The sequence below is a fragment of the Alternaria metachromatica genome (genome assembly GCF_023757995.1).
Source record: "Alternaria metachromatica strain BMP 0045 chromosome Unknown scaffold_2, whole genome shotgun sequence".
NCBI classification, from domain to species: Eukaryota; Fungi; Ascomycota; class Dothideomycetes; order Pleosporales; family Pleosporaceae; genus Alternaria; species Alternaria metachromatica.
The window spans coordinates 1,398,372-1,415,602 of NW_026055493.1; the positions used below are offsets into that span (position 1 = coordinate 1,398,372).

Genomic DNA, 17,231 nt, shown 5'->3' on the forward strand with positions numbered 1-17,231 from the left:
GCCTCGACTCATTTAACGTTCTTATCGTGAACACTGGGTTCAACGTTGGAATACGAGCTCCTTCGTACTCTCCACCGACAAGTGGCGCCCCGCTCGGCCGCTTGAGCCGGCCGAGCTTTGGCGCGTCCTGCACCGCCGTCTCGCCTTGCAACATGTCTAGACAGTGTGCATGTTGCATAACCACTAAAGCTCATAGTATCAGTATCGTTACGAAAACGCTGAAGATGTCGCAATGATGCCGCTGAGCTCAATGAAGCACCCCGTCACGCGAAGACGCGACGATCGCCGTGTACACTAACTCACGAACAGCGTTTGCGTCGATGTTTTCCCGTCTATTACCCCAATGAGCAAACCTCGACAATTCAGAGAACACCAGTTCATCAGATCCCAAATGTTCAACACGCCTGATGAGCCATTGGGGCCCTCAACAACAAACGCTGCGCGTGTTACGGCGTGGCGCGGGGTGGACAGGTCGTTGGCCCTGCGCCTCGGGCCGTTCGGTAGACAGTTTCTAGACAAGCGAAGGCTATTGCGTACTGTGATCTGGCTAAGTCGCGCGCAATATCTCTCGGTCACCAGTTCGCACGAGGCGCAGCGTCGGCATGCTGCCGTGCTCCCATGCATCACAACTCAGGAGCCTATCGCGTGGCTGGCACAGCCGAGCTGAACGCAAACTTGCTGACTACGGACAGTGTGACGCCCAATCAGACCCCATTGGCTGTAACTACATCACCATAGGACTCTGTATCCCTGCGGAGTCAGCAACTAGGCAGCATTAAATGGCAAGGCTCGGTCGAGGGCTGTCATGGGAGGCCGACGTCCCAAGGCTGACATGTCCTGCGCTGTGTTGCTACCCGTGTATATGTAGTCCAGCTCTTTCCCAGCGATGAGCAGCTGAATCCAAGTCCTTCGGTCTTTCCTCCTCGTTGGAAACCAAACACCCGGTCTTGTCACCACCCTACTAATCTTGCATCACGTAGACCACGACGATGGCCTCCGATACATCAGATTCTCTGCCTATTCCTCAGCCTCCCCCGCACCTATTCGTAGGCAACTTCGCTGAGATCGATCCGAACGACGCTCCAGGCTCCTTCCAACGACTTGCGGATATCTATGGCGAAATCTATCAACTCCAGTTCCCGGGACGTGACGGCAAGGTCATCGTCGTGTCCTCATATGATACGATCAACGACTGCTGCGACGGTGACAGGTTCGAAAAGCCCATTAATGCTACTCTGGATGAGGTGCGAGCTTTGACCGGAGATGGCCTGTTCACAGCTTATCCCGGCGAAAAGGTACACTTGACATGCCTGCTGTGATCGCAGATGTGCTAATAATTGCACTAGGCTTGGGGCGTCGCACACCGGCTGTTGATGCCTGTGTTTGGGCCAATGGGTATCCGCAAGATGTTCGATGGCATGATGGACATTTCGACGCAGATGCTGCTCCGGTGGGACCGTTTCGGACCAGATCATGAGATAGAATGCGCCGATGACTTCACAAGGTGAATATCAGCCATCTCTTACCAAATGGCGTTATGACTAACTACTTCAAGGCTGACCTTTGATATGATCGGCCTGTGCGCGTTTGGCTACAGGTTCAATAATTTCTACAGCAACAGTGCGCATCCTTTCATCAACCAAATGGTGGAGGTTCTGGTGGAGTCTGGCAGACGAGCCACACGCACGTCTATCGAGAACAAACTCCGAGTCTTCGCCGAAGCCCATCGCCAGGATAACGTGAAGAAGATGCATGATCTATGCGACCAGATTATCGCTGATCGAATCGCTCATCCTCAGCCAGATGCCAAGGACCTTCTCAACCCCATGCTTGAGGCAGTGGACAAGGAGACCGGAGAGAAGATGACGAAAGAGTCCGTGCGATACAACATGGTAACCTTCCTGGTTGCGGGCCACGAAACTACAAGCGGCACTCTGGGCTTCCTGTTCTACCACCTACTCAGAAACCCTGACAAGTATCTGAGAGCTCAACAAGAAGTTGACGAAGTTCTCGGAGACGGTCCTTTGGAGCTGAAACATGTCCCAAAGCTTGAATACATCAAGTTCGCAATCTACGAAGCGTTGCGTTTCCTCGGCCCCATTGCTATCAATGGAATACATGCGCTGAAGCCTACGAAAGTCGCGGTAAGTCATCCTCACGGCTACTATAGTTAGCGTCTAACAATTTTAAGGGGAAATACGAAGTGCAGCCGAAGGACATGATCTTGATGAATCTAAAGGGACTGCATCACGACCCTAAAGTGTATGGCGATGACGCGGACGTGTTCCGACCCGAGCGTTTTTTGGACGGTGGTTGGGAGAAGCTTCCACCGAACTCATGGAAGGCGTTTGGTGATGGTATACGCGCCTGCATTGGCAGGACGTTTGCTGAGCAGGAGATGATCATGGTTGTCGCACTCATCCTACAGAAGTTCCAAGTTGAGCTCGCGGACCCCGGATACCAGCTCCGTACGTGCTTTCATGTTCTTGAGTATGACAGCGCTAACCTCGTGTACCAGATGTGTCGGTCACAATTACACAAAAACCAAAGGATCTCAAGATCAAGGTCCGCAGACGTCCTGGACGCACAATGGCTAGCCTGGGTGGGACTGGAGGCGGTGCAAACATTACCAAGGAAGCCAACGACAACAGATCTGGCAAGGCCAAAGAAGCGAATGTACCTACCAGGGATGCGAAGCCGATTACCATACTGTACGGATCGAACGCCGGCACATGCAAATCCTATGCTGAGGACTTGGAGACCAACGCCTCACGATTCGGGTTCAACGCGAACGTCGCCAGTCTCGACTCGGCTACTGAACACATCCCCAAAGACCAGCCAATTGTCATCATCGAGCCCTCATACGAAGGAAAGCCAGCAGACAACGCGAAGAAATTCGTTGCTTGGCTGGAGAACAATGCGACATCCAAGCTGCTTGAAGGAGTTCAGTATGCCGTCTTTGGGGTCGGTAATAGCGACTGGACCCATACATACCATCGTATTCCCAAACTCACCGACGAATTGCTCGAAAAGATGGGTGCTAAGCGCTTCACAGAGACTGGTCTTGTCAATGTAAAGGGAGACATAATGGGTCCCTGGGAAAAGTGGTCTGAGCAGATGTGGAGTGATCTGCGCAAGTCCAGCGGTACCACTACTAAGGTACTTGGTGGACAGCTACAGGCTGAGATCACGCCTCCAAAGTTCGCTACATACCTGGGCGGCAAAGACATCGGCTACGGTGTAGTGAAAGTCAACAAAAGCCTAGGTGGCGGCGAGGTTGGCCTTACCAAGAAGCACATGGAGATCGAACTACCACCGGGGACGTCGTATCGCTCCGGCGACTACATCGTCATCCTGCCGATGAACAGCATCTGCAACGTGAGGCGGGTCATGAAGCGCTTCGACCTATCGCCTGATGACAATATCGCCATCACAGGCACCAGCAAGACTTTCATCGCAACCGAAGTCCCAACTTCAATCTTCGATCTGTTAATGACACGTGTGGAGCTAAGCACGCCCATCTCGCAAAAGCAGCTACAGACTCTTGCCGAAGCCACACCAGAAAACAAAAGGGCCAAGCTATTGGAGTTAGCAAGCGACGAAATATACAAGAAGGAGGTCATACCCAAGCGCTACAGCATTCTGGATATCCTCGAAGACCACCCTGGTTGCAAGCTATCTTTCGCAGTTTACCTTGACTCGCTGAAGCCGCTATCTCCCCGGCAATACAGCGTCTCGTCCTCGCCCCTCGCAAATGTGGACTTCATCCAAACACCCGAAGGAACTACCGCCCAGCGTTTGATTGCCTCTCTGACCTACGACGTTCACGATGAGGCAGCATGGAGTGGAGATAACCGCCGCTTCCACGGTGTCGCATCCACATACCTAGCGCGTCAAGAGCCAGGCGAGAAGATTCGTTGCTTTCCGCGTCCAACGAACATCAATTTCCACCTGCCCACCGACCCGACTGTACCCATCATTATGGTTTGCGCAGGTACAGGTCTCGCTCCAATGCGCGGCTTCATCCAGGAGCGTGCAACCATCAAGAACGCTCGCAACGCGAAGGTCGGACCGGCGATCCTCTACTTCGGCTGCCGTCACTTCGAGAAGGACTTCATCTACTCCGAGGAGTTGAAGCAATGGGAGGCTGATGGCGTAGTCAGCGTACGCGGCTGCTTCTCCAAAGTCGCTCCCGAGGGCCAGAAAGCGCAACGCGTGCCTGATCGCATGTGGGACGAGCGGAAGGAGCTAGCTGAGCTATTCGGGGAAGGTGGCGCGAAGGTCTTCATCTGTGGTAGTGCGAGCAAGTTGGCCAAGAGCACCGCGGAGATGTGTATGAAGATCTATAGGGATACTTTCCCGGACAAGACTGAAGAAGATGCCCTGGAATGGCTGGAGAAGGTCAAGGAGACCAGGTACGTGAGTGATGTGTTTGAGTAGGGATGCTCTGGCAGTACACTAGGCTGTTTTCGGCATGTGAATCGCGCATTTCGGTAATGTATCTACGACATCTTCTTCTTGCGCATCTAGATAGATCGTTAATGATTACTTTTCGCACTACAATCGATTCGTTCTAGAACACAGTGCGAAACCTCTCGTTGACCCCATCATGAAAGCGATGAAACAAAATGGCTGACCTTGGTACCTTGGCAGCGGAACAATATGCACAGATGATCGCGGCGGAGAAATAAACAGCCAAGAGAAGCACCCGCGGAGTGAATCAACCCGAGTAGATGCCGTCGTGTGATGCGCCTAACGGCTGTTTTGCGGGGGAAGACGCACCCCGGACGATCACTTAAACTGTAACCAACAGGTACAAGGGCAGAGATGCACCGAATTGGTTGTTGCGTACAACGCACAACATCATGTGTGCAGTAGAGCGGAAGGTCTACGCAAATGAGACAGACACATGTAGCTACTTTGATTTGAGCATTTTCCGGGGTAGTACAGTGGTGGAGATTTCCCTCGCCTGTCCCAGGGTGTAAGTAATCTGTGGAGCTTGGTCCTTTAAGAGGATAGCTGAAACTTCGAAACGGGAGTGGCGCGCGCGCCAATGGCCTTGGGATGGCATGGTAGTGTTTGGAGTGCCTGGTATGATAGGTGGTATATTCGAAAACTGGTGTTGCAATTGATCGGCAGGACTGCGGCGAGGGCTATGGATGAGAAACGCGTGTGCCTGACACGGCCAGGTGGTTTACTCATAGTCCTCGCTGTTTTACATCTTGCTCCGAATTGGTAAGGGTGATCCGATGGAAGTCATATCGAGGGCTTGGTGTCATTTGGGAGGGAGGAGTGCAGGAGTGGAGCAGCGCCATGGCCTCTGGGTTGTATAAGGAGTGCGCATCTCGTCGGTCTAATAGCGGCGTCAACCTCATCGCATCCTCTCCTCACTCTTCGCTTCACCTGAGCGATCAAGATGGTTCATTTCTCTGGTCTCACGGCGGTGCTGGCGCTTGCCTCCCTTGCGTCCGCTCAATGCGGTTCCGGCACTCCCGACGCAAAAGTTACCGGCTCCGGCAGCTCCTTCACCGCGACCAAGGGCTCGACAAACCTATACACCGGTTCCGACTACCGTCTAGCTATTCAACGCGCTCTCGATGGCATCAGCAGTGGACAGCGTGTATCCGTTATCGCATCCGGTAACATCGGCGCTAGCACCATCACCATCACGAGCGGAAAAACGTTTGAAGGCTGCGGAACCATCACTGCTGCCCCCAAGAGCGGAGGAGGAAACATCGAAGTGACCAACCAATCCGGTGTCAAGATCCCCTACCTCACCATGGCCGGCTCGACGTACTTCGGCATGCGCTTCTCTGGCACCAAAGACCTCACCCTAGGCACCATCAACTTCAACCTCAAGGAAGGAATGGGTATCCGTTTCGACCGCGACCGAGCGGCCAACACAAACGTCAAGATGGGCACCATCACCTGCAACGGCGGCACGTCGCACTGCGTTGAGACATGGTAAGAATATGACTGCACAAACTGCATGCAAGACATACGCTGACTTCATATGTTCAGGAACATCGACAAGCTCGACATCGGCTCGGTCGTCGGCAAAAATGTCGGAGAATGCGGTCTTCTCCTCCAAAAGGTCACCAACGCGAAGGTCGGCACCGTGGACTGCGACAACTGCGGCGCTGGCACTGGCTACGCGGCTCTCCGTTTCGCCAACGAAGCCGGAAAGGTCAACGGCGGATACGGAACAAACATCTACGTCAACCGCGTCAAGGCTCGCGGTGGCGGCCGCGGCATCTTCTGTGTCTCTGCGTCTGGAGGTGCGGAGATCGGTACGATCGATGTCGCCAACACGGGCAACAACGCGATTTTGCTTGAGAACTGCTATAATGTCAACATCAAGGCTGGTACTGTTAGTGGTGGTGGTGAGGTTCGTCTCGCGGCCAGGACCGAGTTTGCGAACAGCAGGGACATTGCCATTGCGCTGAAGGTTGATGGAACCAGTGTGACGGAGAACCCGTGCACTGTCAATAAGACCAAATGGAGCCTCACCGGAAACGGGGCGAGGAAGATCTGCACATAGGTGCTTCCCTGTTTCCCCATTAGGAGCATCTCGCGGTGCTGACGGACGGATTTGGACGACGTGTAGCAACTTCATTGTATATATTAACAATCTCGAGTACATATAAATCCTCCTTCTTAGGGACTTTCGAGCAGGCGATATGGTTTGTGATCCGAGCAGTCATGTTCGCGATAATAAAACGAAGTTGATGCGAAAGCCGGGTCGATGGCTGAAGTGGAACCTGAGATTGCAAGACACAAATAGGCATATAGGCAGCGCAACGCGTCAAGTGCAGTGTAAGTTGTGCATCAGCTACCACTAGAATGTCATACACGCCAAGAACAGGCGAACAAATTCGTTGGGGCGAAGGCTTACGTGTGACCGAGATTACTGCTACCACATTAACCAACCGGTGTCAACTTTGAGTACCACAAGGCTGAGCGGGATGGTGTACCTCGCTTATTTCCCAAGCTCTGTTTCCAATGGGCTTCATCGCGCAGATTGTAGTTGCGACTAATGGGTGTTGTGTTGGCCCCAAGCGCCTCGTGAGCGGTCATAAGCTGAGTGCTGGAAAGGAGTGTGTTGCTGAATACTAAAACCAGCCCGAGTCGCGTCTCCTCGATTGTCCAGCTCTTCATTTAGTCCACCATTCCGTGATGTCGCGTATAAACTTCTGCTTCATTTTCCTATTGCGGCTCGCTTGCTTGCAGCCTGCGATGTCAGCCTGCTACTGGCGCAACGGCACACAAAACACAAACAGCGTGTACTCGCCCCAAATCAATGATACCTCGGATCCACTAAGCAATATCTGCTGCGCTGGTTGGGATAACCTGCTACCAAACGGACTGTGCGAAAATAAGGCTGAACATAAGATCTGGCGAGAGTCTTGTACGCAAAGCAATTGGGAGCAAGGAGGATGCCAGGAGCTCTGCTCGAACGAGGTACAGTTGGTGTGACGTCTTTGTGGGCCACTAAAACTGACAACGATTAGGATTCTTTACAAAGAAGCAGAGATGAAAAGGTCACGCCTTGCACTGGTGCTTCTGATTCGTTAACCTGGTGTTGCGGGGATTCCAATCGATGCTGCACTGACGGAAGTACGCTTCCGCGATACACCATTGCAGCGCGATTTGGCGACCCCATACCCACCGTAACGTCTTCATTAGTCTCTTCTTCGACCGCATCTTCGATCGTGTCGTCCACGGTATCATCTTCTCCGTCGGGTACGCCAATAACCACTGGTGACAGTGAGCTCTCTACAGGTGCAAAAGCTGGTATCGGCATTGGGGCTACACTGGGCGCCATCGCCTTGATCGGACTGGGTGTCTTCATCGCTAAGGCGCTGCGCTGGCGCAAGAAGGCGCGTGATGCCCCTACGCCCTATGTCGCGACTGAAGGGCAGCCATCAAAAGAGATTTATCGATATGAGAAGGAGGGCGGCGAGACTGCACAACTGGCGAGTGCGGAGAGTCAATTGCATGAAATGCCTGGATCTGGAAGGGTTTCCGAGCTCGATCAAATTCGAGGGAGTGGTGCAATCAGCCGGAATGCCTCGGCGGTTTGATGCATGGCGGATGCGCGTCGTTTGATGATATTGTGATGGCGAAGAGTGCGGGCTGCGACTACGAAGGCTGAAGGCTTCGGGGGAGCCGCTCACGCTAAAACGCTAGCTCAGGCGCTCAAAGAAGGGGCGGCTCAATCACATTGTAATTTGCACCATCTGCACCACCTTCGTCTTTTCCCTTGCTAGCACTGGCGATGTCTCGTATCGCACAGAATGGTATACCGTATAGCTCTTGAGAACCTCGCTTTTCCATCGTCCATCGTCGAGCCGACCAAGTCTAGTGATGACGTCATACGCTGCCGCAATCGGGTTTTCACCACAGCCGCCATCCTGCAAGGAGATTCGCTCTTCACGAAGCGCTACATCTTCATAGGGGGTGCTGGGCGCCATCTTCTGACATCGTTCACAAGACTACAACTCCGCAGTGGACGTTCTGCGTGTTACTCCAGCAGGCCCGGGCCGGTACCCGTGAAGGGGGTAGTAGACCTATCACGAAATAAGATTCCGAACAGACGCATTGGCAACGCGTGGTGGCATACTCTAATTCTGCTCCAGATTGGCCGGTTGAGCATTTCAGCAGCTTCTACTGGATAGCTCGCGGTGCATGATGACACGCATGCTGCTAGTACTGGATGCCACTCCTAGGCCCGCCACACAAGACGGCCGAATAAACATGCGTGCTTTGACGTTGTACAACGTATTTTCATCGGTCATGTATGCAGCTCGAGGTTTGGGTTACTAATCTTGCAAGGCTGCTGGTACTGATAAGAGGAACATAAGCCCCATTCTTGGAATGTAACTTTCTGGATCACGAAACACCTGATTATCGATGACGAAGACGACAGAGGCGACAGCAAAAACCCCGATCGGCCTGAGATGCGACATAATGAGCGCCGAGAAGAACATTGCGGAACAAGCAATTGCGGAGCAGAGAGCTAATGGCACGCAGGATTCTGGGGGAGGAGCATTAGATGTATGAACACAGCTCGAACTTACGCTCTCGCTAATGGTCTGCAGCGATACATCAATGCCTCGTCTTCTGTGAACTTTTCCTTCCTCATGCAATGTTCATGGGAAGCATCTGCGCTCACTTTTCAGTTCGCACTGAGCAATGGCGGCCCAGCGTCCATTGTCTATGGAAGCATATTCGCATGGGCAGGAACCATGCTAGTAGCCTTATCGCTTGCCGAGATGTCTTCTATGGATCCTACAGTTGGTGCTCAATACCGGTGGTCTGCCGCCTTCGCGCCAATATGGAATCGCTTCTTCGGTTTGATGCAAGGCTGGATCACCATATTCGCTTGGATATGTTGCTGCACTTCGAATGCAGCGCTTATATCGAATATCGTCACTGCCATGGCCACCTTCAATAACCCAGAGTACGTGGTTCAGCGGTGGCACACAACACTCATCATGTGCGCTTCGACAATAGTTCCGTTCATTGGAAACCTTTGGCTTCCTAGAATCATCAACGTGCTCGAGACAGCGGGAGCAATATGTCATGTCGCCTTTTTCTTTGCTGGTATCATTACCTTGGCTGTAATGGCAGAAAAGAGTTCCACGGAATATGTGTTTCAGACCTTGACCCACGACATTAGTGGTTGGAGAAACCCCACGGTGGCCTGGGATATAGGGCTGATCACTGCTGTGTACCCGCTGGCTGGTCAGTCTCGATAGATTTCTGGCTCGATGCAGCTGTACTGATGAGTTCAGGTTTCGATAGCGTCATCCACATGTCCGACGAAGTCAAGCAAGCACACACCCGGGTGCCGCGCTCTATCATATTCTCGGTCGCAATGAACGGTCTCATGCAACTTCTTTATATGATCACCGTTCTCTTTACGATTGGAGACGTGAATCGCGCTTCCGTTTCACCTCTACCAATCATCGAAGTCTATTATCAGGCCACGGGATCTAAAGCAGCCACAAATTTGTTCATGTTCATGCTGGTCTACATAATCTTTGTATCGTTCTTCAACATATTCGCCTCGGTTTCTCGTCTCATTTGGGCGTTCTCCAAGGACGAGGGGTTACCGTTCTCGCGTACCTTTGCCAGGGTCCACCCTGAGCTGAGGGTACCGGTTAATGCATTGTGTCTCAGCGGCCTCTGCGTTTGTATCCTGGCTCTTATCAACATTGCTTCGAGTACCGCGTTCAACGCTCTTATCTCCCTTCCCGCAATGGGCTTGTACCTATCATACTTTCTGCCCATCTTGTTCCTTTTCTGGCGTCGGACGATAAGCGCGAGGCCTTTACCGATTCCATGGGGTCCATTCAAGCTGGGCGGCGCTGGCGCATACATCAACGCCGGATCTTTGTGCTACATCGCCTTTGCTTTTATCTGGATGCCACTACCCACTATCCTCCCTGTGGACAGGTTCAACATGAACTATGCGGGACCGATTCTAGGTGCGATCATATTAGGCGCTGCTGTGGACTGGTCATGGAAGGGGAGAAAGAGGTTTCAAGTGCCAGTTGCGAATCGAGGACTTCAGTGATTGGGCTGGGGACCTTTTTGCAGAGAAAACCCCACTCTTCTTACACGTACTCGATACGATAGCTTAGGGCACCGTCATCCACCTCAGAGTCTATTTCACTAAGACGGGCCCGCGCGGTATACTGCCTTCTTTTATCTATCCTGGCTTTCACCTAATCGGTTTCTACGCCTTGAGTACTTATATCATTCGTTCTCTTCTCTCAAGGCTGCATCGATCTACCCAACCGCATTCCACACTTATTCGCGACCACGATGGCTCAACTCAACCAGCCCTCGAACGAGCCTGCTCAAGCGCGCGTGGTAGAACTCGGAGAAAATTTGCCTCCAACAGTCCAATCCATGTCTCTGCCGCGCCCACCCCCTAATCCAGTGCCAGACCTCATGGATCTTGTCATCAATCGAGAGTCGCGCTACATAACGCACTCACTCATCACATCTTACCTAGATATTGATGATATACGAAATGTTCAGTTAGCCTGCAGAAAGACGTCGGATCTGTACGCAAACATGAAGAAGACCCAGTGGAACATCAACACAAGCTTGCAGCTATTCTTCAAGAACACTCAGACGTTCCGCTCTGTACAGGCCCAGACCGAGACTTTAATTGGAAGCGATTTCGCCGGAAAGTTCTTCCGCCGTCTGCAGGTCAAGACTCAACTTGAGCTCTTTACGCAAGCCGGGAAGAAGGCAGATGCTCTCATTAGCTATCTCGAAAAAAATGGATACGCTCGAGACAAAGACTTCGCTCATGATCGCGTTACGTTTGGTGCTTCAAGGGTAAGTCTGCGTTACTATGTATCGTTATTCTAACAGATGTCACTAACTACTGGAAGTCTTCTCTCTTCACGAAGACGTCGCCTAATGACGGTAGCCAATCTTTCATCGCTCTTCGGCACTGTATCCATTCACCCATCGACGTGTTCTTCAAATGCTGTATGACCTCTTCTCGAGCATGCTTCATTTCTTGGAATAAGGCCTATTGCCTGTTTCCCACCACGAGCATCCTCAAGCGAAGATCGTACCTAATGGTACCCATGTCACAAGCAGAATATTCACCCGCGGTTGCCGCAATAAAGCGCGACTTCGAAGAAGGATTTATCGCCAAGACTGGCGAGTGGGTGGTCAACCCCTATGGAGAGGCGTTGGACTCACGCCCGGAGTTCGCTTTCGCGCGGACCGCTGGCGACAATCTCTCATGGGTAATCAAGCTTGATACCACCGACATCACCCCTGCTACAGCCCCAGACTCGCTACTTGACGATGCCCAGTTCTCCATGGGTGTAACCTGCAGTTCGAGCATAGTGTCCTACCTTCAGTTCAGATATGATGTACTCGCATCTTGCGCCCTACAACATACATACATCTGTCATTCGCGAACCCACTTTGTACCAGGCGGCGGTCACAGGCAAGACGATTACAGGGATCAGATGCAGTACCTCGAAAAGCTACTGAACGACCAGACATCCATGCAACTCACCATGCTTAACCGAGACGACCGGCCCCCTCAATATGTCAGAATCACTAGTACGAGAGGAAGCGACCACACGGCTAAGGGTCACTTCACGGTGCCTCCGAACTGGAATTACTTCGACGCAGAGATTCAGGCTGAGCTTCGGAAGGCAACTAAGCAGTTGCTCGTTACCGACCCATCTTGCCCACCGGAATAGAACAGCCTCATACAAGGGGAATTTGAACAGGTCTGCAGACCACATGAGGGTGAAATGAGAAGGATAGAAGACCTAGCGCCCACGTGAACTTCACGGTGCTCGGCTTTTGCCGATCATCAATGCTTTGTCAAAATAACATCAATATAAAACACAATTACTGGCTTGCATCCTTGCAACTTATCACAAACCTGCCAGCTCTCAAATCCTTTTTCATCTCCTAGAATGAACGCTATTCCAAATTATCTAATCAACGAACCAGTCCGACTTCATCTCGACCCATAGACCCGCTTCATGGTTATGACGCACAATAGCTATACCCACAGATCTCATCAGCCTTCGCCTCCTCGTCTTTCAAAACTACCTTGTTGCGATGTGGTGTTATCTCTACCACCTCGCGAAACGATGTCCTAGGTTCGCCTGAGCAATACGTTCACTCCACTGATCCGAGTCCTGCCAGACTCCGTTTTCTGCAAGCCAGACAGCTCGGCAAAGAGGACATGTCTTCTCGTCATCCGGTCGCTGTTTCAGAAACTCTTTGAGACAGTCTCGGCCGATCATGTGTTCGCAGCCGGCGATACCCTGTATCTTGACACAAGGATGAGCCGCAGCATTCTCCATGCAAACTGGACAGTCTGTGTTTGTCGTGCTAGTCGTGTTGGCGGCAGTGAGAGGCTCGGTATTGCGTGCGATGAAGTTGTTGATACGCTGCTCGCTGCTTTCAGTGGGTTGGTAGTCTTCTGGGAGGGGATGAGGCTCGAATTCGACTGGGAAACCGCCTCGTGTGGGGACTGGAACGTACCCAGTTCGACGTGGTGGAGTGGGGTGAGCATGGAAAGGAAGGTGTTCGCCTAGTCCAAAGCCTCCCACATGGATAGGTGTTTGGCTGCTAGGGCCAAATGGAAAGTTCGCGCCGAAACTGCTTCCAGGTCTATTAGCTCTAGGCACATGAGCGACGTCGTTTCCAGAGAATATAGGATGGCTAAAAGCTCCCTCAAACGCATTATCGAATGCAGCACCCATACCGATATGAAGGGCGTCGACCCCCGGAATACCGCCCGCATTGTTGAAAGGGAACCCTGGACCAAAGGCACTTCGCATGCTTTCACCTTGTGGCCCAGAGCCGAGCATACTGTCCAGTTCCGCCATGGTGTCGGCTAGACCATGCATAGCATCGTGATACCCGTGGGAACTGGAGTGTCCGATATCAGTATCGAATTCATCGTCATCGTCATCGTCCTCCTCGATAAACATAATGTGAGAAGGTTGACGAGAGCGTTGGGGAACATACGCTGTAGCTTGACTGCGAGTTTGATGCGGATGGCCGCCGCCGCCACCACCACCACCACCACCGAGACGATGTCCTCGTGTGCTGAAATGCTGACCCGCACGATTGCCGGAGCTCGATCTATGATTTCCACGACCGGAATAACTCATTCTGAATAGTATGTGTCGAAGGTTTCGTTCTATGAGGTTCAGTGATTAATTGGTTGTGACTGAGAGAAACGCGCAGTGATGTGGTGAGTGTGGGACGTGAGTCAGGCGCGACTTTTATGTACGCAAGGTCTGTGCGGCCGAGTGAATGGGAGGTGATTCTAATGTGAGTAGATTCTAGAAGCGTTATGTATTGACATTGCGCTGGGTCAGGTGAAAGCTGTGGGAGCATGCCAGTGCACCGGAAAGACGAAGATGAACAAATGAGGTTGTGAAGACTAGATAGACGTCTCACAATGAGTTCATGGTATGTTCCTTCTACTTCTTCCCCTTCTTCTTCGTATCGCCTTCTTTGCCCTCTTTTGCGAAGCCACCCAAGACCAATGCCTCTCTAGCCGTAGTGTTGATGATGCGAAAGCGATCAGGACCTAAGTGTATACCACCATACCATCTTGTGACAACCACCATGACGTTCCAAACATCCATCAACTGCATTAGGTGCAGCATGCGCGATCCTGCAGCAGTCTCACCATCATCGTCGCAGTCTTGGTAGCTTGTATCGTTGGGGCCTTTGATTCGCCAGGCAGTCATGTTATGAGTTGCGCGAGCAGCCTTCCTGTCTGTCGCTAGGAGATGCGCGACGTACTGTCTAGCCTGTGCTGGTGACGATACAGGTGCTGCGCGAGCTAAGAAAACCGACTTCTTCTCGGTGAGGGCGGGTGCTACGATCCAAGGGGGCTCCGGCCCAAGGTTGATTGCCGGGCCGGGTGGCATATGCGATACGTCGTCTTTTTCAACGTGCTCATCCTCGTGTTGATCGTGTAGTTGGATGTTTCCTTGCTCTTCCGCTTGCTCCAAAGCCTCTCTTGCCTCTTCGAGCAGATCGTAGATACATGCCTCGCCGGGCTGGTAGATCCTTGCCAGAACTTCTCTCACTACATCGACAGCCTGGCTGCCCATACCCTTGGGAACATCTTGTCCCACACTCTGAGTGCCTAGCACGGATGGCGGCGCATCCGGATAGTCTGCCGGAAATTCTATACGCAGAGTTATGGATGGCAGCGACGGCAGACGTAGACTGTATAGTCGTTGGTCTTCATCTAAGGCTGACAGGGTGCCTTCGTCGAAGATGGCGTTGAGCGAGGTGACCTCATCTTGGATGGCGTCGTTGGCGGACATTTCTGTGATTGCCTTGGCCGATGGCGGGGTGAACGATGCGGAAGGCGCGCTAGCTTAGCGTCGTTCGCGTTCGCAAGCTTGGAAACATCAACACCCTCGCGACACCCATGCCGACCTCCTTCCCCACCACGAACTCATTGTCGCAACCTCACGTCGCCAAACATGGCGCCAAATGATGATGCTAAGCGCAAGTCAGGTCTAACGATTGCGCAGGTGAAGTTCAAGCAGGCAATGAAGGATTCCGATGCCGAAGATCGTTCAGCGCCCATTGCAGTCGAAATTAGCTCTCAGCTCTTCAACCACGTTGATGCCGTTCTTCAGCAGAACTCGCCCATCAATATCCAGGTATCTAACTATAAGACCGCGATCACATGTCACCGGGAGCAGACTAATTCGCCGCTCGTAGAAATGCACAGAATGGATTGTGAAGCACGTAGCTCCCTCCAAGGCTCGGATCACCACCCTCGGCGCGTATCTCATCGCTGTCTCAAAGTCTGTCGTAGTAGATCAGAGCACTCCAGCGCTAGCGAAGAAAGCAGCGCGCAACCGGATGGATCTCTTGTTGATCGTCAACGATGCCCTCCATGCTGACAAGTTCCATCGTCGCGACACGACAAAGCAGAGTATTCTTGGCAACGCGTGTCAAGATTTTGTCCCTGACTTGATCGAACTCGCAGCGGCGTGTATCACCGAGAAGGGATCGCAGCTAGAGGTGAAGCTGAAAGCCATTGTCAACTACTGGGCTGTTAACAAGCTCTTGAGCTCAGAGGGTCTGAAAGCTTGTCGACACAAGGCAGACGAGGCCTTGTCCGTAGCACAGGGTCGCAAGCGCAACTACGTCCTTCCCGAATACCACGGCGACCGAAATGCCAGATGGCACGATCTCCCCGCATCGTACATGCTCGAGCCCATAATCAAACACCCGAACCGCCCGATCCACGAATCTCAAATCAAGATACGGAAGTTTGACAAGAAGCCTGTCAGTTCGCACGTTCGCAGCCTCCTCGATAACTTCTTCGAAAACATCGACCTAAAGTACCTGCCAACGGGCGATAATCCGACCGGGGAAACAACCAAATATAGGCTTTCGTTGGATCCTATGGGCCAGCTGGTTAAGCAGGACAAGGAGACTGGCGAGACAGCTACAGTGGCAAACGGCTACGGCTGGTCGCCAAAGTTCTGTCAAGACATACAGAAGTTCACCGTCCCGGAGACGATCAAGATCGCGCGAGAGGACATCGAACGCATGGAGGACATGGAGGACCCACCGGTCTTGTCTGTCGCGCGTCGCGTTGGCCACGATAGTCGACCCTCTACCTCCTCGTCGACAGAGTCGGGCCCACCCTATAGGGAACGAAGAAGGGGATACAATCGTAGCCGCAGTCGCAGTCGCAGTCGCAGTCGCCGTAGCCCTGGGGGTTATCAGTATGACGACGCACGCCGTCGAATGTCGCCCGACGGATCCATGGGTCGCCGCAGGGTATCACCACATGGACCTTCGCGCCGAGAGTCTGAGGGCAGAGGTTTCGTCGAGGCGCGACCGTCATCAAGGGCATACGACAGAGAAGGATCTCAGCCTGGATCACAGTGGAGTGGTGCGAACAGGAACACCCAGTCCAGTCCCAACAACCATCAGCACCAGGTCCCGCCCATGCTGCATCAGCCGCCTTTCAACGCGCCACCGTTTCCACCACCGCACATGTCAGGCCAGTTCCAAGGCCAGTTCCCGATGCCAATGCCGCCATTCGGTGTTCCTCCTCCACCCCCACCGCAGTTCCAAGGACGTGGTGGCTTCGTTCCCCCTCCTCCGCCCCCCAACTTCAATGGCATGTGGCAGCCTCCACCTCCCAACATGAACATGCCACCGAACGGTCCGCAACAAGGCAACCAATTTGCCAACCATCACGGAGGCCAGGGTGGAAACCGGGGCGGACACCAATTTGGAAATCAGGGCGGCAATCAGTATGGTAACAACTTCGGTCCCGGCAACAATGGCCAGTATGGTCAGAGCCGTGGCGGATACCAAGGTGGACGCGGCTATGGAGGTGGGCAGCGCGGTGGCAACAACGGTAACAGGGGAGGCTGGAGGGGTAACGGACGAGGCGGGCGATACTGAGATGAGGTGTGAACGCTTGCGACCAAATGGTGCATGCAGACATGCGTTCAGAATCGATGCGCAAAACTGTAGGATATCCAACACATGCCGGTATTCCTTGGAAGAAGCATGTACATTCTTACGAAAGACTTTAGAGCCTTTATCCGAGTGGCTTGATTATAGCTTGCCTAATCTACTCCTTGTATACTTGGTCGTACGTTTTGATGTCTTGACGCGAGTGACTCAGATATTGGCGTGACTCGTTGCATGCTCCGAAC

General features: G+C 52.8%; 6 protein-coding genes across 6 annotated transcripts; 5 read left to right on the forward strand and 1 right to left on the reverse strand.

The window, feature by feature from the left end:
• Positions 1–989: 989 nt before the first annotated feature.
• J4E83_001295 (uncharacterized protein) lies at positions 990–4,440 on the forward strand (the record flags this gene model as incomplete). Its single annotated transcript, XM_049328252.1, has 5 exons — positions 990–1,295; positions 1,347–1,504; positions 1,556–2,144; positions 2,192–2,468; positions 2,519–4,440. 5 exons carry the CDS (start codon positions 990–992, stop codon positions 4,438–4,440), a joined length of 3,252 nt encoding a protein of 1,083 aa, XP_049192770.1.
• A 976-nt stretch (positions 4,441–5,416) lies between these two features.
• J4E83_001296 (uncharacterized protein) lies at positions 5,417–6,541 on the forward strand (the record flags this gene model as incomplete). Its single annotated transcript, XM_049328253.1, has 2 exons — positions 5,417–5,964; positions 6,022–6,541. 2 exons carry the CDS (start codon positions 5,417–5,419, stop codon positions 6,539–6,541), a joined length of 1,068 nt encoding a protein of 355 aa, XP_049192771.1.
• Positions 6,542–9,059: 2,518 nt separating this feature from the next.
• Positions 9,060–10,582, forward strand: J4E83_001297 (uncharacterized protein; the record flags this gene model as incomplete). The annotated part of the gene is made up of 2 exons (XM_049328254.1): positions 9,060–9,747; positions 9,798–10,582. The coding sequence occupies 2 exons, from the start codon at positions 9,060–9,062 to the stop codon at positions 10,580–10,582; spliced, it is 1,473 nt and encodes a 490-aa protein (XP_049192772.1).
• A 338-nt stretch (positions 10,583–10,920) lies between these two features.
• J4E83_001298 (uncharacterized protein) lies at positions 10,921–12,248 on the forward strand (the record flags this gene model as incomplete). The annotated part of the gene is made up of 2 exons (XM_049328255.1): positions 10,921–11,358; positions 11,556–12,248. The coding sequence occupies 2 exons, from the start codon at positions 10,921–10,923 to the stop codon at positions 12,246–12,248; spliced, it is 1,131 nt and encodes a 376-aa protein (XP_049192773.1).
• A 1,749-nt stretch (positions 12,249–13,997) lies between these two features.
• J4E83_001299 (uncharacterized protein) lies at positions 13,998–14,858 on the reverse strand (the record flags this gene model as incomplete). The annotated part of the gene is made up of 1 exon (XM_049328256.1): positions 13,998–14,858. The coding sequence occupies one exon, from the start codon at positions 14,856–14,858 to the stop codon at positions 13,998–14,000; it is 861 nt and encodes a 286-aa protein (XP_049192774.1).
• Positions 14,859–15,020: 162 nt separating this feature from the next.
• On the forward strand, positions 15,021–16,974 carry J4E83_001300 (uncharacterized protein; the record flags this gene model as incomplete). The annotated part of the gene is made up of 2 exons (XM_049328257.1): positions 15,021–15,203; positions 15,265–16,974. 2 exons carry the CDS (start codon positions 15,021–15,023, stop codon positions 16,972–16,974), a joined length of 1,893 nt encoding a protein of 630 aa, XP_049192775.1.
• Positions 16,975–17,231: the final 257 nt, after the last annotated feature.